The sequence below is a fragment of the Clytia hemisphaerica genome, unplaced genomic scaffold (genome assembly GCF_902728285.1).
Source record: "Clytia hemisphaerica strain Z4C2 unplaced genomic scaffold, Clytia hemisphaerica genome assembly, whole genome shotgun sequence".
Classification (NCBI taxonomy): domain Eukaryota; kingdom Metazoa; phylum Cnidaria; class Hydrozoa; order Leptothecata; family Clytiidae; genus Clytia; species Clytia hemisphaerica.
Genome location: NW_027103756.1, coordinates 217689 through 245449, shown reverse-complemented (window position 1 = coordinate 245449; position 27761 = coordinate 217689). Strand labels below are relative to the sequence as shown.

The following is a 27761-nucleotide window of genomic DNA, read 5'->3' as shown; positions in this document are numbered from 1 at the left end:
ATTTGTAAGAAAAATAAGACGAAAACCCCCGATGAAATGTCATGCAAATGAATGTGTGAATCAATCAATCAATCAATCAATCAATCAATCAATCAATCAATCAATCAATCAATCAATCAATCAATCAATCAACCAATCAATGTAAGAGTGAATGGAGTTGGAGTACGACATGGGAGACATTACATATTCAAAGTCTTACCAAGACGGCACACAACGTCAAAACAACGTCCATGTGACATTCATAACGTCCAAGTAACGTTATTTGAACGTTAAAACAACGTTGTGTGCCAGCTGGGTACATACAAAATGACTTTCTGTCACTGATCTATATCTTTACTCCACTGGATCGCTCACCCCCGTGTCGTATTCACCCTCATAAATGATAGTGGATAAGATAGAGATCAGTGGCATTCTACTTAAAAAAAATCCCTACAAAAATAAAGGCAATTAAAAAAGGTTAAAATTAAACTATTCTATCATTTCTTGCCGTGAAACCTGTACACTTAACGTTGTTTGCGCTCATTTCGACGGCATAACGTCAGCATTCGAAACGTTCATCCAATCATTCCATATTTGCGGGCATTTTTCGTGGTTTGCCGATCACTTCAAGTGAGCCTTGCCATGCCGCGATGTTCTGCGAGCAAAAAAAGAAGAAAGAAGAACATCGTTTAATCTGCTGCTAAAAGATAAATCACATTTCATTTGGTTGAGTTTCGGGAAGCTGTGAGGCCCATTTTCGCAACTATAGACACTGTCAATGAGCGCCAGCTTGGAATGACTACCCAATTCCACTCACATTGCACACGGGCGAAGGTTCAGTGGGAATCGAACATGGCTGGAACCCCCCCTGGCCTGATGGGGGGGGGCTAAAAGGTCAAACAGCAATTGGTACCTGATTTTGGCCTGTGGCTAGGGGGCACTAACCATGTTAGGGGTCACCTAAATTTTTTCAAATGGACCTGCCTGGGGGCTAGATTCTATGTTTGGTGATTTTTTTCTGAGCTTGTTTTTCATCATAAGCAGCCTACCAGACCATAGGTTGGCACTTTCTCATCTTATATTTTAATGGGCAGTTCCAGAAAAAAACCATTACCACAGTTGTGGACGACAGGGTTTTTGGGATTTTTTTTTTCACTTGGAAATCCTGAGAAGTTTGAAAAAGGTTTCGGAGAATCCAGGATTTTTCCTCATTATTTAGTCATATGTATTGGAAAATCCATAAAATTTGCTCTATTTTCTTGCCAAGTTTCGAAAAATTCAAGATATTCCCGTAAGAAATCTTGAATGTTAATCCGGAAATCCTTAAGTTTTTCAAAAGTAAATTGTTACGAATAATCCATGTCGTTCACAGGGGGGTAATGGACCATAACTTGAACCGCCCAATCTAAGCAATGCCCAAAAACTGAAAATTTTGTATTCCAATATATTATCTGTATATATTACTTAGATAAAAAAATCTGTCTGGCAAAGGATTTGCATCCTGACTTACAAAACCTTGATAATCTGGAATACTTAGCTTATTTCCTATTTCTTAGGGCATTTATTCTATTTAGCAATAAGCTAAACTAACTATTGTATTTCTTTGATTGTTTGAATGAAAAGGATTTTCAAAAAACATTTGACGTGTCATTGGCTTAGGGGTCACCTAAAATATTTGGCAACCAGGGGTTACCTAAATCTTAGGGGTCACCTGAATTCTTAGGGGACACCTAAAACCTGCTGCCAAGCCATGTCGAACCTCAGTAGCTTGTCTAACCAAGGTCAATGACCACTATATCAAAGCGCTCATTTATCCAATTAATAATCCAATGCTAAACATTTTTGTTCGTACTAGGAGTAGAAACCAAAACAAATACAAAAACTATAAACGTTATCGTTCTCAAAGCCACAATTTCGTTCTCAGTTATTGAGAAATTTATATTGCAAAGAGCGAGTAGTCGAGTAAAGTAACCCAGCTGACACGCAGCGATGTTTCAAAGTTCTTCTAACGATAATTACACAGGTTAGTATGCAGAATAAAACTCTTTTCATTTGGGTAAAGTATCGAGTGCACAGCACAAAAAATATCAATTTTAAACAGATTGAATTCAACCCAATTTTTTTACATTGATCCGTCGTTTGGGGGTAAGATTCCACTTCCCGTTTTAAGAAGACTTGGACTCTGGGTGGTGAAAAATGAGATTCGGAAAGTTAGGCAGTTTCCTTATTCAACACAAAATCTTCCGTACTTTGAGAAAAAACTCTTTTAAATATCCCAGGAAAATAGTGGAAATTCTTTTAAAGTTTTGTCTGGTAAGTGGACGCCTAAGCTAAACAAAGGTAACATATCTGATATAACTGTGAGCGATGAACTTACCGATTCATAGAATTTGATGTGTTTATCAGCGAGGTCCATGAGAAGAGCTTTGATATCACTTTTCTTGCTAGCGTTCCACCTCTCAAGGTCTGCTTTGAAGTCTTCGTCTGCTTTGGCTCGATTGTTAGCCAGCGTTTCGACTTCCGCTGTCAACTGTGAGTGAAAAGGAAAGAAAGAGAAAGGTTTAACCACTGACTTTTATATAGATCCTGGAGGCAGCTTCTCAATCAAATTGATCGGAGTTTGTACCCGCATCGAGAGCGCTGCATTTACTTTTGCTTGCACACTAGTGATGAAGCGCCGTTTGTCGTTAGGAAAAAATTGTAACACCACATTGGCTTCTTAGCGGGTACCACCATAGATTTAGAATGCCCGAAGGGCTAAATGTCGTGCTTTAAGCTATCGCAGGCAAAAAAGTGAATATCGGCAAAAATATTGTTGCTATTGTGATGTTGCGTGACCTAGGTAGGCTTTCCTACCTAACCACGGCACACTTTTCAGCAAAAGTACACCATCTAGCCCTTTGGGCTTTATAAATCTATGGGTATCACTTTTAAAAAACACCGATCAAAGATGCTGGATAAAGCTTGGTCCAGGGTTTTATCCATTCGAAAAGTACTTGTATTGCAACAACACCCTAACCCAGTTTTCCTTTGAGAACGTATGGAAATAAAATCTTTGTTGCAAATTAAAAATGTACGTTCGTAAAGCCACCATGAAAATGATTATTCAGTCGAGGAAGAAGACAAAAAAGCACTGTTGATTGTAAAGCAGTAATCTCTCTCCAACTCAATTTCAAGATACCAAAGTTTTTGTTCGAATTAGGGAAGGATTTTAATTACGAAGAAAAAAAAAACTGAGAGGGGCCAATGTTTTTGTTCGAATTAGAGGGAGAGTTCGAATTAGAGAGTTTACTGTAAAGTTACCTCAATCTAATTCGATTTTCAAGGTGCCAGGAATTTTCTTCGAATACGAGAAACATTCGAATTGTGGAGAGGACTTTATGCAATTTTTCGAACCAATGTTTTATGTTTCGAATAACAAGAAGATGCGAATAATAGAGGTTCGAATTAAAGAGAGTTGCCTATACTGTATCTAAGAGAGAAAAGAAGAAGGGCTTACGTCACGGATTTGTTGGTTGAGTTTGGTCAATCTTTCTTCTTTTGCTTTTTCGGGATCTTTACCGAAGAACTGAGCAAAAGATTTCGCTTCTCCGCTCTCCACCTGTGAAAGAATGTTAGAAAGAAAGTTAGAGGGCTACTAGCGTTTCAGTATTTTCTCTTCTGTGCCTTACCAGTAAAAATTCATTGGTTAAAAATTTCTTCAGCAAAAAGTATTCGTCGGTAATAAATTTCATCACTTGCCATTGCCAATAGTTTCGTAACAGAGCGGTTTTTCGTCACTTTTTGATTACGAATTTTCTACAGATAACAATAAAGTCCTTCTGCAGGTAAATTTAGGCTTTTTATAACAGTTATCTTCTTTCTACTGAAATATAAGAAACGGTTAGGACGGTAAGAAAATAGCCTGCGTACCTCTTCTTTTTCTGCTCTTCGTTTAGCCAATTCCTCCGTCACTAGCTCCTGTTCCATTTGGATTTGATCACGACGTTTCGATGCGTACTGTAAAGAAACAAAAAAAAAGTTTTAACAAAGGTTTTACTTAAACAACGAGTTCACATCAGTATTGAAGCGGTCACGGTAATTTATACGAGGGTTTCTCTCGTATCCATAGACTGTTCGCATCCCCGAAATTGATTTTGATATAATGGATGCATATCATGTACCTTAAAGGAAGAAATTTTGGCGGGAATTTAATTTGGCGGTCGCTTAAAAATTTAACCTTAGGATGGCGTCAAAACAGCGAAAATATAGCAAAAACACCTTAAAAGAGATCATATTTTGAAAATGTTTAATTTGGCGGGAATTTAATTTGGCGGATGGCGGAAAAAAGAAATTTTGGCGGGAACTTAATTTGGTGGATTTCAGTCAAATCCGCCAAATCCGCCAAATTTTCTTTCCGCCAAAATTTCTTCCTTTAAGGTATAAAATTCACGTCCGAGAGTTACCCCTGTCTGTGTTTTAAGGGGTATATTTTACCGAACAGGCTAAGTGAGCGTTACGCTTCCTTGTCTTTATTCGAAAAAGAAAAGTCAACCAAAAAGGGTCATTAAAGTAACGGAATTTTTAAGAGGGTTTCTCGCATTCATACTTCAAGAAAAGTTTAAAGCTTTCCAAGGATTTACCCCATTAAGAATTTTTCTTATTTTAAAGATATTTCAGTTTACTAATTGTGTGACAGGCAATAAGTCAATGTTTTTCAAATCTTAGAGATCCGAATATTTTGAGGTCTTGGAATTGGAAGAAAGTCGTGAGAGCATTAAGATATTTCTAAAGACGGGGCTAGCGACAAAGAGTTGTTGCTGTTGACAACTCAATGTCTCCATACCAAACCAACGGTAAGCCGTTTTTTCTTTCTTGCGGTAGATGAAGGATTCGCAAAAGAAAAGTTATTTGCATAATTTAACGAAAGCCGTGTCCATCAAAAGATGAAAAAATCTTTCGCTAAAAAATGATCAATCGATCAAAAAATTAATATTTCATGTCTTGTTTCATTCAACCAATCAAATTAGCTGAACTTTTTTAATGAACCAATCAGATTAATCGAATCTTTTCAATAGACCAATGGGATGAATTGAATCCCAGCAGAATGAAACAAAAAGTAAATAAAACATAACATTCCGAATGCAAAAATATGCAACACCATTCCTAATTTATGAAAGCAAAATTTAAAAATAATTTCCAAGGAAAAAGTTACAAAATAGATTTGTAAAAAGTAATTTATTTTGGGAGATTGACTGCAACCGAAAGGAAAAACTTTGTGTAAAAAACAAGAAAAAGAGAAAGTTGCTCGTCAAGAGAAAAACAACACTTCCAAAAGATTCACCAAATTGATACGAAACATTTGTCAATAAGACGAAACATTTTTCGAAGAAAGGTTAATCAAAATCATGCCAGTGCAGCAGCCAAAGACGGATTTGTCGGCCAAAAAGAAGAAGCTAGAAGAAATGAGAGAACGCGAAAAACAACTCGCTTTAGAGCTTGATCTACACATGAAGAAACCAACTTCAAAGAAAACAACGCCAACCACACCAAGATCGGGCGCAACGAGCGCGCGGACGAAATCAGCTACCAGTCCAAGCCCGCGTACAAAATCTAGCACAGTGAGCGCCAGCCCGCGGACCAAAACTTCAACCAGTAAGAGCACGGTAAAGAAAAGGATAGACTCCAACAAAACATCAACCACACCGCGACGTAAGAAGTCTAAAGACAAAACATTGAAAGAAGCAGATTCCAAACCACCGGCTGCCGATCAGTTCGTCATGTTAGAAAACCAATATGGCGGGAACACGTTAATAGACCTCGACGAGAGTGATTTGAAACAAAGAAACGGGTTCAACGATACCAACCCTTTCAGTCCGATTCACTCATCAACATCACAACCGACTCAGTACACCTCGGACGAAATGGATTTTTTCGGCAACGAAAGCAACCCGTTCCAAGCATCCATCGACCTTCCTGACGGAATCGATTTGAACGAATCGCGTGGCTCACTACAAGATGACGTCATCTACGAAGATCAACAATATGGCGGAAAAGCTACGTCAGCGAACGTCGAGGAAGCAGAAGAATTCTATTTCCCAGAAGGTGACGAGTTTCCAGAGCATACTGGAGGAGCATATGCGGATGAATTCCCGGAAAACGAAAACGATTTGTTCCAAAGGCGAGAAAGTGTAGCGGAGCGAACGCAGAATTTCGAAGAGCGGAACAACAACAGTAACAGCAACGGAGGTGGAGGGTTTACCGAAAAAAAGGAGGAGTTCATTGAACAACCTAGAGAAGAGTTCCCTTTGAAAGCTAGCGATGAAATTGGAATGAACGGAGAAGCGAGCCACGAATTTCACGATTTGAAGGAAGATTATTACGACGAGGGGGCGAATGAGGAGTTTTACGAAGAAACGAAGGATAAAGGATTGCGACAACAAGAAAAGATTCGAGAAGAGATTCAATGGGATCACCTTCGAGATATAGAAGCCAGAAGAAGTAACCTTGATGTCAGTTATACAAGTGAAGAGTTGGATTTGCGTCACAGCAGCAGGAGTCTGGGAAGGAGTATACAGAGCCTGGATGATTACGATGACGAATCCGAGGAGGAGGGTGTCGAAGGGAAAGAGCTCTCTACCGCAGAGAAAATCAAACTAGAGCTATTTGAGCAAAACATGAAGGAAAGAGAATTGAAAGAAATTCATCGATCTCTCAGCCGTGAAAATCTGTAAGTTCATTTAGTGCATTGGGATCTGATTGTTGCTTCTTGACTTGACCATAGTTATTATAAAAAACCCCGGTCTGGCAATGTATTGTTTTACCTTTTTGTTAAATTTTCTTTTGCTACAAACAATAGACAATTTGCGATTTGCATACTTTTTGATCACGTTACCAAAACTTCCTCTTGGGATTGATCTATTTTCTTATTTTCCAATCACATGATCAAAAGGTTTGCAAAATAAATCGATTTCGGCACATAAGCTCCATCTTTTAACAATAGAAAGAGACAAAAACCTTCCAGATCAGTGTTTTTATAATGACTATGACTTGACGAAAAGAGGGACGTTATTATAGGCTCTAGAGAAGTGTCCCGGTGATATAAATCTTCGAGAAAACGTTTGTCCAATCGAAGCTTTTCATGAATCATTTTAAAATGATTTAACGGTGTGTTCTTTTAGGTACAACTACGATTCAGCAGCAGAAGAAACAGAGGACGAACTGCGTGACGATGGGGATGAGGAACTCATGCGCTCAGGTAATGAGGAGCAACAAAACACACGTGAGAAGATCTTAGAGGAGATGGAGGTGTTAAAAGAACGCGAAAAAGAGTTGAAGAAGCGCCAGTCTTTGTATGACGAACCGTATGATAGTTGTGAAGAATTCGAGAAAGAAAATGATTATGTTGCAGAGGGTGAGGATGGAAGAGAAGAAGAACAAGTCAGCGTGATGGACAAAATACGGGAAGAAATGTTCGAGTTAGAAACTCGAGAAAAAGAGTTACTTAAGAAACGAACACTCAACCCGACTCATCATCGTGCACAACAACCACAAGATGAAGAGAGAAACAGAGCAGCTAGTCTAGATTCACAACCAAGTCAAGGGATCCTAACCAAGAAGCCGATCTTTGGCTCACGTGATGATTTAGTGGCGTTCTTTGGGACAAGCACAGAGGATGAGAACGCAGCAGAGAATAAAACAACAAAGAAGAAAAGTGCAAGGGACAAACAGAATGCTGTTATTATCCCAAAAGTCTTCAAAAAGATGGAAGCCAGGGTAGCTGCGGAGAAAGCCAACGAAGTTCACAACAAACCAACAAATCAAGAACAAAAACGCCAACAAACTTCTGCTTCACACCCTCCACCAAACCAGCAAGGGCGTCAGCAAAAACGAGAACAAAATCACCAACGAGCTGTCAATAAGGTTGATTCAAGCTCCTCAAAACAACAATATCGCGCAGCGGGAGATGAGCAAAGTCACCAGGTTATCACAAAAAGAGTTGAGCGTGAAAACTTGGTAGCACATCTTCCAATAGACGGCAATGACAAACCAAGACAAAAACATCACCGAACAAAGGTAAACAAGAAATTTGCATTATTCAATTGCGTACCAATAAGCCAAAACGTCAAAATGTCAAACGTCATTCAGTTAAGTAAGTCTCTACAACTCTAGTCTGCGCGGATAACAATTTTGTTCCGAAATTTCAAGTTGTGGACTAAGATTTTGTAAGGCATTTTTAACTAAGACGAGAAAACCTGTTCGAGTTAAGAAGACATTCGAGTTGCAGAGTACTGTAGTTCTTTGAAATACAATTTCAAGAGGAGCTCGTCATTTACTATACATCATAGTTCGAGCCCCTCCCTCCTTTTTAGGTCAAATCAGTGTTTTAACAAACAGAAAGTTTTAAAGCTGAGTATGCGAAGGAGAGAGACTAAATTTCACAAAGTCGCTCTGCCCTGATTTTTGGTTGAAATGATTGATTAACAAAATCTTTACATCTTTTTTTCAATAACAAGAGCCCGAACACGGGATATAGTAGCAACATCAAGCCTCTGACACAAGCATGGGAGCGAAGAGGTGAAGAAGAAAAAATGAAGAAAAAGAAGATCGAAAGAGAGATTCAACAGAAGAAAGAAGAATATCTGAAACTGCTTGAACAAAAAGCACGAATTGAGGAAGACGAAAGGTGCGTGAAAACAACAACAGATATCTTATATAGAACACGAAATCTATTGGAATTAAGCTTATTTTCTCGTTTTTCGAAATTTGGAATTCGAGCGAGAAAGTCGATTTTGTGCTATCTCTTAAATTTAATCGCATATTTCAATTTGGTTCAGGTTTATAGACTTCCAGGCTATATTGTGTTCCTTATTGGACCATTTTTGAACTTTTGGATCCTCAGATCCTAAGGTCCTACCTAAGTCTTAAGTCTCATGTTAAAATTCAGAGTTAAAACCATTGAGTTTCAAGCCCGAAGGGCTAGAGGTCAATCTCTAACCTTTCTCAGGCAAGAAAAATTGATGACGATTTTTGATGACGGATTGAATCTAGCAATTCTTTTGTTTACGATTGATATATTTTTCAAAATTAAGCGGTAAATTTTAGTTTCAATCTGTCATTTGTGTAAAAACCAGGCGGGTCGCTCAAGGCCGCGCAACTTTGGTAGGATTTGTTGGCTTCAAATCCTACCAAAGAGATTGACCTCTAGCCCTTCGGGCTTGAAACTCAATGGTTAAAACTCTACCCTTCCAACCTACTTTAGAGCACTTACAAATCGATTGTGGTTTCAAAACTTCCCGGTGAATTTCCCTTTTTCTCAAATATTACGACCATGATTGTAGATATAGAGCTTTCCTGACGGAAAATAATAATCTTTGAATGCAGATGTCAGTTTTTTGAGTTAGAAAGAATTTATTAGCTCTGGTTTACATGGTCCACTAATTTTTCCTTTTTCGACAGGCGACAACAAGAGGAGCGGATACGCGCGTACGAAGAGAAAGAACACCAGCGACAACTATTGAAACAAAAGCAGCATGGTTTGAACGAACTTTGGTTGTCAGGGAAACCGCTGGTTACTATTGATGACCATGAAGATGCCAATGATGAAGAGCTTTTGTCGTACCATAATCGAGACCAACGCGATCATAAACAGCAAGCGAGACAAGATGCTCCTCAACGACAAGACTATAACAACAACAACAACCAAAAGAAACAGCAACAACCAGACCAACGACATCCGCAAGCCAGACATGACACACCTACTAAACAACAGCAGCAGCGTCGTCAACATAAACAAGAACAGCCGGTAAGTTTTCCAACATTTTTCTCTACACCAATCTTGCAAAGAAAATAAATAGTCGTATAATTCTTGTTCAATTTCAAAATTGCTATTTGGATTGAGCCCACGTTCAGGCGTAATGGCAATGACCTGTAATAAAACCCTGGACTAACTGCCACCAAATCTTCATTCTGAGTTTTTAGAAACAGTCCTACCATTAAGGTACCAACTTCATTAAACTCAGATAAAAGATTTTGATTTGCAGAAAACGAGGACCTTCCTCTAGGGGTTTATGAAGGTCAGTGGTTATGCCTATGGGCTTACGTATGGGGTCTCAAGTTAATTTTGTCGAAGGAATGTCTTCATTTTGTTTCAGAACAGATTGAAAATGAAACGTGTGAACGTATTCCTAATTCTAACAGTGAAGGCCAACAACCTCATTTATCCCGAGTGTGAACAGTGAAAGCAATTTTGGTTCACATTCTTGAAAATTTTTGTTGAATTATGCAGAATTTTGAGGGGGAAAGGCCTTTTTATAGACTTTGCTGAGACGGAAATCTGTCTGAGGCGGAAAAACACCGCGTTAATGTAATTTATCTTGAAGGTAAAAGTTACTGAAAAAGGTGGATTTTTCTCTTTTAGGCGAAGCGTGAGGCGAGACCAAAGCAACCGAAACAACAACAAGCGAGCACTCCATCGCAAGACACACCAATACAAATCAATCGAACCATTAAAAGATGGGAGAAAATCATCGCCAAAAATTCTTAAAATTAGACAACACTTCCTATGCTATAATAAAAATGTGGTAACTGATAAGAAAAGGTCGAGATTAGTTGTTGGTTGATATTCATATTAGTAACACAATGTTTTATGGAAGCAATCAAAATAGCCCGGACATTTGCCACTAGTTTTGTTGTTTGAATTAAAAATGAGTGTGGAGTATTTCGGGTGCTTTCGTATAATCTATTACGTCATGACTATCACGAATAGACAATATTTTTGATGCGCTGAAATCAACACTTCTTAATACTTAATAGAAACACCCAAAACCTGATAACGTTGATTACACATTCAAACCATGACTCCGTTTGGGTTGATTGCCCAGAAGAGTGTAGAGAATTTTGTGCGCTTGACTTTTACAATAATGAACTTGAAGATTTATTACGATATTGCAACCAACGTAGCGAATATAACTACTGCAAATGCGAAGACACATAAATACTCGAAAATACATTTTTAGATATTTTATAAAAGGTAATTTACATTTTTGTAGGAGCTTTTTCAACGTTATTTTGTAAAATTGTTTGTGATTTAAAAAAATTATTTGAATGAAACTGAAAACTAACATTTCTTTAAAGAAGAAGGGGAACTGTAAGCACCTGAAGAAAAAAAATTAAGTTGGGGATTTTTATAACCTAAATTTGCGTCAATTTAGCGATTTTCAGGGGAATTAATTAAATAAGTGTGCATACCTTGACGGCGTCGCAATAAAGATTGTATTCTCTGATTGGTTCGCAAAACCTCAATTCTTGAATGCGCAGCTAAAGAAATACAAATTAAGAATGGTTTAGCAACCATACATTAGATTATATATTTCCAGCATATCATTATTGAGATCTAATAGTACTTGAACCCTACGTATTCAATTTGTTAAAGTTTATGCACACAAAAACATAGCGTCACTTGGGGGAGCTAAAATCTCATCACTAAACATGGGGGCTAAAAGAATTCAGCGTAATAGTTGGCTTCAATTCCTCAAATTGAAGCTCATGAATCTGAAAAATTTTCCCCTGCGGCGCAATATTTTTATAGAAAGTGTGCCAAATAATTTATCTTAATCTTAGACCTGCACGCAATTTACATTGGAAAACCCTTTTTATTGGATCAATCTTTTGAAAGTGTCTAGGGTCAAAAGTCCTGGGGGCTAACAAAAAATTCATAAATCTTTGGGGACTTCAAACTCACGTGGGACCTAATTTTTGCCTGGGACCTAAACCCAGGCTGACGCTATGAAAAAAATAGAATAAAAAATCTATAATGTAATTGTGGAAATATCAAAATTCAAGTACAATTTTTGTCTTCAACACTTTTTTAAATTTAAGAGCAGCTGTTTTATCAGATTCAAAGAATGTTTCCATCGTTAAATATTTTTTATATTTTACCCAACGCGACCATAATTCCCCCCCCCCCTCGGACGCTACAGTTTAAGACGTAAATTTTCTGATTCTTCGACCTCGTAAACGTTTTTGCTTACAAAAGTTTGTACAAGTAAAGTAACAGATATGTAATAAAGTCAAAGCGTCCAAAACACTGAAGGGAAACACTTACAATAGATTTAAGGTTTACACAACTTTTGTCAATACTCTCAGATACTCCGTTCAATGTTTCAGCCAATTTGGATTCACTGTTGGCCCATAACCTGAATGCAGATCCGTATTCGGTTGAGTCTTCTAACAGGACTATAAAATGAAGAGAAAAAGTATAATTAAAACCAAATCCAAGGATGGACGAAACTTAAAGGTTTTGTTTTTACTTAAGTGTTCCCGTTTCATATCAGACACATATTTCATAGCAGGACAGTGTCTCTCTATTATCATATTATGCTGATATAAGCAAAAACTGTTTTTCTTTTCCTCTTTCTGACCAATCTTGCTCTACATCCGTGTCAATTCAATGTGAAAGAGCTTGTGAATTGAAATTGATGAGTAAGCAAACGATATCAATCTTTTTTTAAAACAAATCCTTTAATGGCACTCGAAGCTTCGATCATCAACGATCAAGAAACTTAGCTTTATACAAAGGAGGAACACAAAAGCCGCATACTAATAGTGCTGAAAATTTAATGTTTTTATATTAAGCAGATATTCGACAAGAAAAATCGGATATCAAAACTTATTCAGTCGAGCTTGATGATATTCGACGAAGCGAAGCTGAGTCGAATATCATTAAAGCGAGACTGAATAATTTCGATATCCGATTTTTCAAGTCGAATATATGGTTTATCGTCCACCAATTAGCATGAAAGCATTCTAATTTTCCCTATTGCGTATTGCATTCAGTCTTTCTCTCTTTTTATGACATTTTCGAACGTTTTACTATCTTATTTAAGAATGTCAATTTCATTGTTTTTTCTCTTTAATTACAGAACGTTCGAATTTCCTTTCTCTTTTGTTAAAAAGAACTTTCTTTTTATCTGTTTTTGTATATGTGACATTTAAATAATTATTTGATCAAAAAACTATTTTTTTATGCTTGCTGCTACAGAAGAGATATTTTGCTATCGGATATCTAAAAATATTCGACAGTGCGTTTTGCCTAGAGGTGGACGATAATTACTCTTATTGAACTTTTAATTTCGAAATTTTTCTAGACATGCGTGTTATTTATGAGAAGGTTGTTCGTATTGTTTTAATTTTTTTTTAATTTTTGTATATTTTAATCGTATGATGATGGTAAGAATATATATATCCGGGAGTATATTATAAAGTAAAGTGTCTGTCACATGAACAGGTTCAAGGAACAATGGAAAAGAAAGCTGCTCAAGAGAAATAGCATGGTTATCTCAAAGAGAAAAGCTGGTAACAGACGAGCAGACGAACGGACAAACAGACAAACAGACAAACGGACGAACATTAGGTTAATTTAAAGGACCTCCAAGGTAGGTCCAAAAATGCTCAAGAGAAAGTAGCATGGTTATCTCAGGTGACAATATGCTTACAGAATCTGTCTTGTGCAATCATATCAGCAATGGTAAGGAAGGACTTGGTTTTAGCTTGGAAAGCTGTGTTGTATTGGTTTTGCTCGGTGAACAATTCATCCCGATTCTTCATCATCAGTTGTGCTGCTGTGTTTTTCACCGATCCACCAACTTTTGATGCAGCACCTGGTGCCTTCTTACGTGCTGTTGTCATCTCCTGAAAACGGTGCAGAAAAAACCCATCATGATTTGTAGCCTAGAAATTTAAGCTAGTTTGATTCAGTCACTAGGGTAAATCTGATGGTAAGTTGTGATTGAATAACTAGCTTAAGAAAAGTAAACTCTGTAGCTTATCAAATGACAACAACGACAATTCAAAGTTTGCGGCGAGGACGAGCCAGTATTCCAAAGCAAACTTAAAATCCGTAAATATAAAAAAAATCTTTAAAGTGCTGAAAATGCTATATTGCCATAAGCCGTGTGTCTTAGCCTTGTGAATACGGGCTTAGTTAACTAGGCAACATGATTTGATGACTGTTACAACAACAAAGAAGGCTTAAAAAAAACATGTGTTGAAAACTTGATTTTTGGCAATAAAGAATTAAGAAGAGTGATGTTTGAGCACAATACTTAACACTGGGAGAATGTCTATATCAAGATATAATGGAGGTTATACATCAGCAAGCCTAACACCCTGGCTGGCTACTTAAAATAGATCTTATCAGAGTTTTTGATTTTTCTAAAAAAGCGATGCATTGTGGGATTGTTTCGGGAGTATTACAATAGAAATCTCTTAGGAATTTCTCGAGGGAACTCTATTGTAATACTCCCGAAAAAATCCCACAATGTATCGCTTTTTTAGAAAAATAAAAAACTCCGATAAAGTCTATTCCAGCTGGATGGATCTTCCTTACCCAAGCTTTTGCACTGAGGAACGTTTTCAAGTTTTGATTGAAGGAGAGTACTGGATGGTCCACAACTCTGCACATAAACTTGTCCAAAGCTTTTTGACGTGTCTTTAAGAAATCAGCATCATATTTGTCTGTCAAATTCTTTGTGAAAGAGAACTTTTCTGGAAGTGGCTGAAAAAAGAGAAGATTTTTAAATAGAAAAGGGCAATTCGAAACCTCTTCATAGCATACTTTTGACTAAATACTCAAAAGTTGGCTCAACAATCAAAAACTACAAACTCGCCTCAATACAACCCGTTTTCTATAAGTTAAAACCAAGTGAATCGCAGATTGGAATAAACCAGGGGACCTAATTACCAGAGAGATTGGAAATTGTACCTCTGAATACCCCAGAAAAAAGTATTTATAGACTAAAACCAGGCTATTTAGAGCAAATTGAAAATTTTGACAGCTGAAAACATTATTTGCAAAAGTTTAATAAAGAAGGGTCCTTAAAAAAGTCTGAAGAGATGGAAAAAACAAATCAAAACAAAATCAACAAACAGGTACGAGGTGTTTATTTAGCACCTAAGAGTATTGATATTATATTGAAACACCTATGACAGAATCTATCAAACTCACAGGAATGATATGTGTTGGGTAGCTTTCTTCCAGTTTATGACGAAGCCATAAAAAGTCTTGGTAGCGTCGTCTCACTTTGTATTCTGCTTTTTCAAATTCAGTACGTGTTGTCTAAAAAATAGAGAGAAGTAAAGATGGAAATTAAATTATTTGAGGGGAAAACCTTTTAATAAGCAGAAAAACTCTTGCCTCTCAACTGTTTTTGGGAAACAATTATAAACAAGACTTTCATATTGGTTTAAACTTCCTTACATTTGAATTGGCAAGCTAGAAATTAACTGAAGCTCAGGAGACAAAAAACTCAAACCTGCGTTATAACACCATAGCTGACATATCCTTCAACATGTTTTTCAGGACTGTCTACTTTGACAAACAAATCCTGTGAGTCAGACATCGCTTTCTTGCGGTCTTCTAACGAATCTGTATCTTCCATGGAGACGGACCGCATGATGGTGTGAACCTGTTCCTCTTCAAGTGACGTGTATGTTGGGAGGTTTGCTGGTGGTGACTTCTCTTCAACCTGACAAATTAAATTTAAAAATCAATTAATGCATTTAAAGAGAGCTACACCCAAAAGACTTTATTTTGCTAGCCTTCAAATGACGTTTATCTGCTTGTTTTATCTATGGGAACGTTTCATATGCAAAGCAAGCCTATAAAAATTTCCAGTTTCCTCCAAATTGTTTCCTCTCCAAATTAATAATTATTGATCTAGTTTCTAGTGCCTGAGCCAGCAGACTTCACATTTTTGAATCCCTGCTCCTTCGAATATCTGTTCAGATTATAGATAGCCAGTCTTACAAACGAATAAATTTGTGAACGAAAAATTTACTCCTTCGAATATCTGTTTAGATCATAGATAACCAAGCCCATACCCGTGTTTTCTTGACTCAATCTGTCTATATAAGAAAGCTAACCAGCTGCCAGAAGATATAGGGAAACGAGTAGACAATAAAGCTATACAGCTACCATGATAAGAAATCAACTTGATCTGACCTGATACTTTAAATTTCTTGGAAGTTCTCAACTCATTAAATAACCTTCTCATAACATAGTTCGAACCCGCCTTTCTTTAAGGGGTGATGACACCTTCCAAAATCTGAAGGAGGGGGATAGAAAGGAAGGGGTACTATTCAAGAAGGGGGAGGGGCTGACTATTTTCTTATACCGGGTGCCTCAGAAAAAACTTTGGACGTTTGGCGAGCCACTGAGGCCGAACAAAGTCTTGTTTAGACTCAAAACCACTTTTATTAGAAAGAGGACATGCTATAACTTAAATTTTGCGGTATCACTTTTTAAGTTTAGTCAAGTAGTTGCCAAGTTATAAGCTTTTGAAGTCAAAATTCACTTTTCGAAAAGTGTAAAAAACACGTAAAAAAAGGTGTATTAAATTTAACTGAATTTTTTTTCCTTGAATTTTAACTTCAAAAGCATATAACTTGACAACTACTCGACCAAACTTAAAAAGCTATACTGCAAAATTTAAGTTAGACTATCTTCTTTCTAATAAAAATGGTTTTGAGTTCAAAAAAGACTTTGCTTGGCCTCAGTGGCTCGCCAAACGTCCAAAGATTTTTCTGAGGCACCCGGTACAAGCTCTGTATTTTCCTTACTGTTTAGTATAGTTTCACTAGAAAGGGAAAGCAAGGGTATTGATGCTTAGAATGGGGTAGCCATTTGGTCACAATAGACACTGTAGTTCAGAAGGTTGGGGAATGCCAAGAAGGGGGAAAGAAGAAGGAAAAAATTTCACGAGTTCCTTCCCATTGCTTGGGCAGGGCATCAAATGTCAAAGTCAGAAAATTCAAGATGTAGTGTTTTTTTATGAAAATTTAACCTACTGTAATTGAGACATTTTGCACAATTTTTAAGGTCAGAAGTCCAAATTTATTATTCTATACTATATTATTGTATTCTATATAATTCATAGTTGGTATTAATTAGTATTTAATTATAACTATGTCAGACCAACGTAAAATAATTGGAAAATAAAAAAAATAAAATAAAAAAATTATCTTTAGTTCTCAAACAAAAGCGGGAATTTGATTTGAGCGTTATATTTTCAAAGAACCGTTTCCGATTGGATGAAAGCTCTTTACTTCATTTGATTGGATACTTCTTTTTAAACAATCCCACAGCAATTTTTTGAAAGGACAAGATAAAACAGTTGATATCACAGTGATTGCAACTATTTTGCAACGAGCGTCTAAGATTGAACAAAATTAAACAATTTAGATATTTCCCATGGACTTTTTCTTCTACTTCTTCATGTTTGCCAATCTGGGGAGTCTTCATTTATATATCATAGGAAAGCTCATGATAGCTGCTAACTTAATTTTGAGTTTGGCAAACCCCAAGATTGGCAGACAATCATTTTTGACCACTTACGGCTTTTCGCTTTGATCTTTTATTAGTTTCTTTTAAATAGTTTTTAATAGACCTTTTCGCCTTTCCATCCGCCATCTTGAATTGTAATCCAAAAATACAGGAAAGCATGCAAAACATATGCAAGTTTACACAAAGATTAAAAAGACAACAAAGCATCTTATAAATAAATATTATAATCATTAGAACAATAAAAGATGGAATTCCTTAATCCAAAAAGAAATATTTACAGAGCAACAAAAGCCTTTTAGAAATTTGTTCTTAAAGACAAAGCATATTCTGTTTTCATGCCATCAAAAAAATCCATGAAGACGGAGTACACACATCAAACTTTCAAAACACGCAAACTGAAAGCAGTAATTATGACGTCACACATTATCAATGTTTTGATTTGATCATTTGGCGGCTCTATTCCCAGGAGAATAATTTGCCGTCAGCCGAATAAGGATTGTTTTTTACCTTCGCTGGTGATTTTTCAGCTTGAGTTTATGTCTAATGTTATGGTTTTTTGAAGTGGTTGTTCTAAGAGATGAGTGAATATAATTATTTTTAGTTTTCAAGAGAAGCAAATTATTTAATCTTTCTTCTACGAGATTACACTTCAATATAATGCCAATTATGCATGTAAGTTTTATATTAATACTTTCTTTTTGCATATGTTTTGCATACTTTATAAGGGAATTTCACCACGGCAATTCGGCCACCATAATTTTTGCATACAATTCAATATGGCAGATGGAAAGGCAAAAAGGTCTATTTCCATAATTATAATTTATTTTCATTTACGGAACTTTTGCAAAAAAAGGAAAAATGCATGAAAAAAACTGATTTTTGTCCCTTCTCCTCAGGACTTAGCTAGCGTAAGTGCTTGCGTGCAGCATTGCATTGGGTACAAAGTTCAAATATGCAATTCTTAAAAAGGTATAGTTTGGAATCACTGATTGAAAAAATATTTTTCCTATCTGACTGCTAGTCAGCAACTGGCAATTCCAACTTCCCTATTATTCCCAGCTCTAAAGAAGGGTGTTGGTATTACACGAGGGAGGGACAGTCAGGATTAACCGCCTAAATAGGAACAAATTTTTCGATTTCACAAATACTCTTATCTAGGATATAGGCACTTATCTAGGCATATTTTTATTCTAAGCTAGGAACATTTTCTTTCTTCTCCAAATTTTTCATTTCAAAACAAAGTCGCATGTTCAAGTTATGACTAATAGATGTAATAATAATTTCTTTTTCCAAAAATCAGCACTTTTGATGGGTGGAAGGGTGAAAAATCTTAGCTTTTGTAAAAAATATCTTAAATAGGAACATTTTAAGGCTCTCTTTACTAAAAAAACGGGGTTTGATGTGTAAATAGACCATTAATAAGCAGTGGAATCTGCCTGGAAACTTTAAAATGCAATAATTCAATACTACCAGTCTAAACTTAAACTCTTATATCAGCATTAGAAAGTAGGCTATTCTTACCTCTTTTATCTTTTCCTATACCGTAGGTCGGGGAAACTTCGGAACGAAGGAAACTTCGGACTGAAATCTTTTAACAAGTGATTACTTCGCGAGGATTTAACATTTTATCGTACTTTTTTCTTTCACAGTTCAGAAATGAAGTACACTCGACTATACATATCAAGCGACAGAACGCCAAAAGAAAAACGAAGAAGAAATTGAAGAAAACCACGATATTTTACCATCTTCCATTGTAAAGAGATTTGTTAGATATCTAAAGCGGCGACCTCATAATTTTATCTACGTGATGAAAATAAGAGACATTGAACGTCACGTTAAAAGATATTTGGGCTAAAAATATGCATTCCTCAATCTTCAATAGCTCTTCAAAGTTGCTCCATAAATTCGCCGAGAAAGTCGCTGCGAGAATAGCTTTACCGTCAGCCGAGAAAGATCTTCTTTAAACGAATCCCAAGAGAAACATAATGTGATTTCGAAGCAATTATAAGAACTTTGTTCTGACGTCACCAGACATTAATGATAAACGTGCAGATAATTTGGTGCTTTATTAGTATAACGTAAGGTAAAGGGAAAACCCTATTTTTATTAGAAGTCGATGATGGTGGATTTTCTTCATTAGAACATTAGAATATGTCAAACAATTCTTGGAAAATGCTTGCTTGTAAGTCACCATCAGTCACGCATTTGTCATGCTCTTTCCATGGTGGTGTGATAATAGTGCATGTCTACTGAAAATATTGTCTTGTCATACAACCCTGTCTCAAAGATTGATTTTGCATTGTGGTATTCCGTAGAATCTCCTTCTTTCTTTTATGCCCTACTTTAGGCTTATAAACTTTAGCGAGCAGAAACTTTTGCACTTTTCGCGAATTTGGTCTTTTCGCAAGATTTGATGTCTTTGAAATTTCTCTTTCAGGCCATTCGCGAAAGTTTATGCAGACGAAATATTTTTGACAAAATAGAAAATCTGTAAAAAGCTGTAATAAATATAAGATTCACATAGACTAGTCTAAGATTCACACGGATTCATTGCACTTTTAGCCTGATGATAAAGCCTCGTAAGTCAAAAGACAAAGGTTGCAATCCAATTCATATTCAAGAAGTATTTGTCCCTTTAATAAGCCATTCTTTGTGTAAACATTTTAAATTTAACGATTCGTGAAAGTTTGTTGTAAACTTTGCGCTCTTTCAGTCTCGCAAAACTTTGTGCTCGTTTGTACGCCTAAAGTGATCAGTGATTTCAGCAGATCCAGGTGCCGAATTTCTCCAAAATAGGGATAATTTGTCTATTGTGGCTTTGATGTGAAAACTACTCCTAAGTTATTATCATTCAGCCCCTTAACGATAGCTAGTTGGTTAAACATTTTTATCATCTCGGTAGTCGAGACAGGGGTGTTTCCACTTTCCACTAAATGGCTGTGATGGAAATTTTTATCCCCTCTGTTGGCAAAAATTCCACCGGGGCCGCTGTAAGATAGGAGTGTCTTATTTAAAGTAGGGTAAGACGAGGGGAAAGACATTTATATACAGCGGTAATGAAACAGAATTAGATACATTTATTATGTTTCTACCATTGAAGTTTTTTTACTTACTCGGTAGGTATTTTGCATTTATTTCTTTTCCTCTCTTTTTGATCTAATCTATGAAACCTGCATCGACAAACTTGTGAACCGCCCTTAGTCCCACTGGTAACAAAATATTTAAATCGTATCTAATTCGCAATTTACAGTACGCGTTTTGTTCCAATTTCTTTCACTTATCTAAGGCATGATTTATTATTTTCGACCATGATCTTGATCGCGCTAACTTCCTCGCACATCCGATCCATCTGGTCCATCGTTGGTGCTGTCGTCGAACAATCATCTAAATCAAAATTGTAGTCTACTACGTCTACAGTAACTCAAGTTATTTAAAACGATATTTTTAGCAAACATTAAATATCACTTGACTTGTATAAAACAGCCATTTGTCCACAGCGACAGCTTTTTGCTGATTTGATTCCGATTTCATTAAAACTACTTAAGTATATGTATTTAAAGTACGCTACAGCCCCTATTATTGGATAAATACGGGAATCAAAACTAAACTCTCATATTGCGAAAAATAAAACTTGAAACAGTTTTTTCACAATGAACATTTAGCTCTCTCGCTTATATGTCTATAACACCCATGTTTCACACAGCCCCGGTGGAACTTCAGCCAAAACAACAGAGTTGAAATTCTCTATCGAAATTGGGTTTGAATTCTATTGTTCTCTCGTAAATTCTATTGGGGTCGTTTCAAATGTTTTTTTTCAAGTTCCTATTGAGGTTGAAATTGAAAAAAGATGTTTCCACACCGGGTACGAAATCTCATGGCCTAATTTTTCAAGTGGAGCGGGAGTTGACACAGGGGTGTTTTAAAAAGACCGTTGTTATCTTTATTTGAAAGCCGAAAAGTTTATGTGCTTCCGAAAAAAAAATAATACCCAGAACTTAGCATCCGAAGGTCCCGTGAAAAATAAGAAAAATATCTAATGAAATATGATAGTAACATAAGGAAACGAGACAGTCTAATTGAAATAGTTCTTATAAAACGTGTTTGTTTCACCAATTTACTCTGAGGAAGACCCGCTCTCATCATGTGTTTAGCGTCCATAAAAAGTTACGTGCAAAAACTAATGATCGGTTGATGAGTTTTATTATTCACACTTCCATCGCACGCCCAGAAAATTAATGACCAATTTAAGCGCAACTCGTATCTTTATGTTGTTAATTTCTCGGCTCACACGAATTTGTCTCTTGGTATTTTTCAACAAATGGCACTTCAAATTCAATGTTTTTGTTTTGAAATAGCGCAGCATCCAGTCATGATGGTAGCTAGATCGTTGGAGTGACGGCAAATCATTACGAAGTTTAACATTTTACGAAGTTGACCTTTATGAAATTGAGATCATGTTTCTTTCATGATGACTTGGCTGATTCACTTGGAACGTTTGTTTTCTGAAAGGCAATAACACAAATGTTATGTACAGTAAGTTTGGTTGATCTATTTTTCATATTCCTTGAGAAATAAAGAAAAAACTTGAAAATCTGTCCGAAGTTTCCCCAACCTACGGTACAACAATACAATGCTGACAAGTTGACACGACACATGTGTACATGTACATTGACAAGTAATCCATGAGAGAAGTTTTTATAGAAATCTGCAACAAAAATGAAAGTGGGCTCTTCTACTGATTGCTTCCCAGCGCTCCTTCGCAGCTGTTTATCTAATTTCCACCAACGAGGTTGCTGCATTTCAAACGGCCCTTCCTTTTGGCACCCGTGGCCTTTCAGTGAAGTCAAGTTTAAAAATATTTTGTATTAGGAAAAGTGACGGCTAGCTTACCTTTGTTGTTATTTCTCTTTTCAGAATACCACTTCACATCAAAGTCAAACCATATACTGTCAGCACGCAATTTCTCTTCATTTGACATTTAACAAAATGATAACGAAGCGTTACTCCCTTGAGATCCGACAACAGATTCAGTGCAGCCATCCGAAAATTGTTGCAGTGATTAAGAGCCGTTAATTATGCAAAGCAAAACACGTAATATTTATTATGATTTAATTTTTCTGGCAAGGTATATTTATTAAAAGTAAATTCTTTTCAGCAAATGTAACTAGGACTTTAAATTTTTGTAATGAGTTTTTTAGTATATCGATTCTCTGTCTACGTTTTCTTTCTTGGAGGGCGTGGTAAAAACACGTTTAATGTGGATTTAATTCCCTCTATAACCGTAACCCAATTTCGCAATTTCGTCAATTTTATTTTTAAAGTCTCAAAAATCGCAAAGTTTCCCAGGTCTTGGGCCGGTAATTCAGGTCTTGGGCCGCTAAATCAGGGCTTGGGCTGCTAAAACAGGGCTTGTGCTACTAAATCAGGGCTTGGGCCGCTTACGGAAAATAAATTTGCGGCGGGAACTAGGTTTGCTGGAAGACGGGCTGGCCCGCTCGATGTTTGGTAATCAGAAATTTGGAGGGCAAAACCGTAGAAACTATTCAGAAAATTTGGCAATTTAGCTCTTTTCCGTAACTCATTGGCGACTGAAATAAATTTTTTTCTGTTCGCATACCCGTACCATATATTTGCCTAGTCCCCTCCGTGTGTCGGTGTGTCTAGGTTATTCGAATTTGAAGTACGTTGTAAATATTTCACGTACTCTTAAAGTAACCTGTTTTGAATATTTCTCATATTGCACTGTCGATTCCCAATTCTATGTAATTCTTGTTAAATCTATCCAAAAGTTAGAGCTTATCAGCCTTTTTTTATATATAAGATCCAATAAATAAACCGTACTTGGCGGCTGATCATGTGAGGTGACATCGTTACGTACAAAGTTGTGTAGGAGCGGGCGTCTGGGCATAGGCACAAAGTAAAGCTGCTTTTGGAAAGTGTGCAACTCACTCCTACCCAGGATGAAAACCTTGTGTTCTCTTGTTGTTTTAGTCTGCCAAACAGAGGTGCTTTATGATGTTTTCACAAGGAAAAACCTTAAGATTGAAGCCCAGTCCGCTACCTACGTTCCTACCCTCGATAATACAATTACTTGAGATAACAATAATATTATAATACTACGTTTAACCTAAATCGTATAAACATTTCGATAAACTTCTGCGACAAAACATGGGTTTAGCTTTCTTTTTCTTTCGTATGTAACGGAAGCTGTTCATAAAATTAACTTGTAAAATGACAACGGAAGAAGAGTCCTTTTGAATACGACGAGTTGAGATCATCTTTGAAGTGCAATAGTCCTTGAGTGTTTTTAAGCGTGCAATATATCGTAGGATAAATCCTTCCTGGAAGTGTTACAGCGTGTGATCAACAAGGAAAATGAAATAAAACGGGTTCATTCTAAAGGTGTCAAAACTTGACGCAGCACATCAATGGAAAGAACAGGCGATAGATTTGATATGGGTAGCCTGATTTCTTGGTTGTGGCGATTCTCCGAATGTCCTCCGAAGGTTAGTTGACTTCAGCGTGAACTTCCAACATCATGTAAACAGACGAGACATGAAAGGAAAATATAAGATTATTAGGAAATGCTTAAGTATACACGATAACCAGATGAGCCGAGATGGTACCATCTTGGAACAGCGTGGCATTTATGCCACTGAGACTTTGCTCATGCGCACTGCACTGCCAGAATCCTAAAAGAAACTTTGTTTCCCGTATCTTCAAATCGGGAAACCCCGCTTCTTTTGCATTCTTCGTTATCAACATATAACCCCCCAATAAATACACATATTTAATTTCTGGTGCAAATTGGTATTTGGCGGCTGATCATGTTAAGCCAGCGAAACTAAAAAAGAGTAAAGTAGGTCTCTTAAGTTTGAATTAAGCAGTTACTGATAAATAAAAGAAATATGATTCACATGGAACCAAAAAATGAATACTTCAAACGGTAAGCCTGACGATGTGTGATTTCTATTCTGTTTTCAAGGTATTAGCTTTCTGTGTTACCCGTTAAGTGGATGAAGATATTTCTTTTCACAATCTAAAATCTTTGCCAGTAATATTTTAAAATCTTTCTCGTCATAAGTGCTTCCAACCGTAGAATTCTGTTTGTACCCGCAACGATCAGCCATGATTCATCTAAAAGCAAAAATTTGTATATTACACCCCTGTCTCAGTGCCCCGGTAGAACTTTTTCACTAACTTTTTCCTTCAGTGGGGATGAAAATTTCTATCAAAATGCCAATGGGGATAGAAAATCTATTGTTTCCAGCTCGAAAATTCCAGTGGGGATGGTTTTGGAGTGCAATTTTTTACATACAGTTTTCAATGGGGATAAAATCATAGAGCAATTTCCACCGGGGACGATTTTTTGGCCTATTTTTCCACCGGGGTGGGGGATCCACCAGGTCTGTGACACAGGGGTGTTATATTCATCTTGATGTTTTGTACATTCATTATGATATTAGTAATACACAAACCAGATGGCAAATAATTATACACCCCTGTGTGACAGACCCGGTGGACACACTGGAAAGCTTAATAAAAGTTTCGTCCCCTTTAGCATAAAAGCCTTACAATTCCAGCCGCACTTTCACTTTCATTTCGTCCCCATTCAAAATTCAATATCAGAAATTGCAAAAACCATTCCAACTGAATATTTAGTTTTGGACAGTTTATTTCTGTCCCATTTAGATTTCCGTAACAGACAAATATATAGACCGGAATCCCGTCTATCGCTTCACTGCGGAAATCTCGAAAAAACTCCTTGTTCAGCATTTTCTCTTTTGGATGTTGCAGGAAAAAAGAAAAAGGTTAGACAGTGTTTCCTGGCTAACAAATATAACGATCTCCGAGGGGTAAAGTCAAGTCAATTCACGTGTCCATTTTTTGAAATGTCAAAAATAATAAAAGGATGGAAAAAAATTTCGAAGTGTTTACGTAAAAAGCCAAGATTAAGCTTTTTCACGTGCACGTAAAATTTTTCGTAAAGGCATTACGTAAATTAAACGTACATCTTTTTTGACAACGAGGAAAAACTCTACCAGAGGTGTTTTGTAATACTTTCAGTAGAATTTTACGTGCATGTGAAAAAAGCTGAAGCATGTAAAAAAATCAGGTGACCCTATTCTCAATCGATTTACCCCTCGTACGACGTAGACCGCGTTTCTTGGTGTTAAAAATCAACATTTGGTACTTACCTAATCGCAAACAGCTATTCCATCAACCAACGAAAAACGTCTTTAGATAATTCGATTATAATGTTCAACACATTCTAACACACCCAAAAATTGATCTAGATATGACATTTTCTGCATTTTTTCAATCAGTACATTACCATTAGTTTGCAATGATATTTTCCATAGACAATTACTGTTACATCACAACAAGACTCCCTAGAGAGTTCCGCTAACATTAGTAGTCTTGCTATCATTGTTGAAATCATAACATAGTTTGTCGATTCTCTTGGGGTAAAAAGGTTGTATTTTATAATTGCTTCTTCGCTAAAGCTACGAACACATTCTAATTTTGTGTTTTGTTTCCTAAAAGATTTAAATATATTAATATGCACAATTTCTTTGATTATGTCATTTTTGCTTTTAATGAATTATAAACTGTGAAATTATTCCAATCAGCCAGTAATTCCTCACGGACTTCTTATTTTATTATTGACGTATACGCAAAATCTAATTACAGAGTAAAATGTCACGTGATTCTTCATTTTGAGCGCTCGCGTTAGTATAGTAAGCTTTACTTTTTCTTATCTGTGAAATAAGGGGAAATCTTTTGAACAATATCTTGAGATTTATTAACTCGAGAAAAAAATCCAGCATGGAGAAGGTGTATTTTTAAATGCTTTATCTAATGAAACAGTTTTAAAATCAATCTTATGTTGGGATTTTTGCGCAGTCACTCGTAACTATGCCTGTGCACCTCGTTGCTATGGGTTTGCTATGAAATTAGGCGAAATCGAAAGTGAAAACACGAAAGCGTAGCTCTAATTCGCGTTTTCCGTAATACAAAAAAAAGCGATACTTGACCGTACTGCCTTTCAGTGCCTTGCACGATGGACAGCTGTAAAATCCCACCCTTCATATATTTGTTTCAATCTGTGATCCGTGGCTTAGATTTTTTCTCATCTTCAATTATACTGAAGAAGGCGGGAATTTGATGCGAGAGATAAGTTTGTCAACAAAGCGCCGTAAAAAATCATTGAATAAAAGAAGAATCTTAAATATTTTCATTTTGAAGAATAGGTGCAAAAAAGTGAAACATAGAAAAGTTTCATTTTTCATTGCATTAGCTAATGGAAATGGGGGATTTGGAAAATTTTCTATGTTTAGTTTTTTGCACAAACCCCTCTAACTATGGGCGAGCCCCCGTTGCAAAGATGTTGGTTTGAAATAGAAAATGAAAACACTCAATCAAAACAAAAGTAAAATCGGCCCGTATATACTCGAAATCCCGTAATCTTGATATACGAGAAGTCTATACTGACTGCATTGATGAATCTTTCTGAAATTTAGAACACAGTTAGAAAATACCTATATGAAAACATATATAATAATTGATACATGCGACTTTTTTTAGTTTTAGTGTAAAATAAAAATCTTTATAAAATATTCTTATCTTTTAGAATAAAAAATATGCCTAGATAAGTACCTATATCCTAGATAAGAGTATTTGTGAAATCAAAAAATTTCTTCCTATTTAGGCGGTTAATCCTCTGACTGAGGGATGTCGACATTAATTATAAATAAATAGACCTTTTTTCAAAGAGGCCACCCTGTTGAATAATTATGTAGTCCAGCAGAAAAACAATGATAAAACCATGCATAATTATTACAATATACATGATACAGTAATTATGCATGGCTCTATCATTGTTCTTATGGCTGGACTACATAATTATTCAACAGGACGTCCTCTTTGAAAAAAGGTCTATTTTTAATTACTATTTCCCCTCTGTCATTATTTTTCCATGTTCCTCAATCCAATTTCCTTGTTTGTTCTCCAATCATAACCCTCAACTTCCCACATTTCCTTAACATGAAAAAAGATTGGTTAGCTATACCTGAAGTGTTGGTTTGGAAGCTTCAAAGTCAAAATCTGGTGTTTCATCAAGATCTCCTCCCCCATCCATGAAGTCGCCTGTGTCATCAAAAGGGTTCTTGCTATCGATTTCTGAAGGTTCATCTGATAGAAAAGGGTTAGAGTCTTCTGCTTCCATCTCGAATTGTTTATTCAAAAAAAACGAAGAACTATTTCACCTCTTTTTTCAGCAAATGGCAGAATGGCTGAAGAATTGAATTCTGACTGTCTGACTTTCCCGTGGCCTTGCTTGTTGATTTGAAAAGTGAACTTGAACTTGAACCTCCTAGCATAATTTAAAGCCCTGTCTAGACGAGAGCTGACTTTAAGCCAATCAAGTTCCGAGAATTTTGACCTTTTACCATGTACA

At 36.4% G+C, this 27761-nt stretch overlaps 2 protein-coding genes across 2 annotated transcripts; one reads left to right on the top strand and one right to left on the bottom strand.

Moving 5' to 3' along the window:
• Positions 1-443: 443 nt before the first annotated feature.
• LOC136805517 (sorting nexin-7-like) lies at positions 444-27645 on the bottom strand. The gene is made up of 11 exons (XM_067062084.1): positions 27375-27645; positions 15273-15485; positions 14966-15076; positions 14348-14515; positions 13455-13650; positions 12065-12195; positions 11209-11277; positions 3892-3978; positions 3479-3580; positions 2357-2509; positions 444-634 (listed from the first exon to the last, which is right to left on the bottom strand). Exons 1-11 carry the CDS (start codon positions 27528-27530, stop codon positions 563-565), a joined length of 1458 nt encoding a protein of 485 aa, XP_066918185.1. The 5' UTR covers positions 27531-27645; the 3' UTR covers positions 444-562.
• Positions 5116-10585, top strand: LOC136805515 (glutamic acid-rich protein-like). The gene is made up of 5 exons (XM_067062083.1): positions 5116-6688; positions 7140-8034; positions 8475-8644; positions 9418-9763; positions 10379-10585. Exons 1-5 carry the CDS (start codon positions 5367-5369, stop codon positions 10502-10504), a joined length of 2859 nt encoding a protein of 952 aa, XP_066918184.1. The 5' UTR covers positions 5116-5366; the 3' UTR covers positions 10505-10585.
• Positions 27646-27761: the final 116 nt, after the last annotated feature.

Excerpts from the sequence above, each read along its gene's own strand:
- LOC136805517 (XM_067062084.1), bottom strand. The coding sequence starts at position 27,530 with ATGGAAGCAGAAGACTCTAACCCTTTTCTATCAGATGAACCTTCAGAA. Across the intron at positions 15,077-15,272 it reads GCTATGGTGTTATAACGCAG|ACAACACGTACTGAATTTGA; the intron begins GTTTGAGTTTTT and ends TCTATTTTTTAG. Across the intron at positions 14,516-14,965 it reads ACCCAACACATATCATTCCT|CCACTTCCAGAAAAGTTCTC; the intron begins GTGAGTTTGATA and ends CTCTTTTTTCAG.
- LOC136805515 (XM_067062083.1), top strand. The coding sequence starts at position 5,367 with ATGCCAGTGCAGCAGCCAAAGACGGATTTGTCGGCCAAAAAGAAGAAG. Across the intron at positions 8,035-8,474 it reads AAAAACATCACCGAACAAAG|AGCCCGAACACGGGATATAG; the intron begins GTAAACAAGAAA and ends TTCAATAACAAG. Across the intron at positions 8,645-9,417 it reads CGAATTGAGGAAGACGAAAG|GCGACAACAAGAGGAGCGGA; the intron begins GTGCGTGAAAAC and ends CTTTTTCGACAG.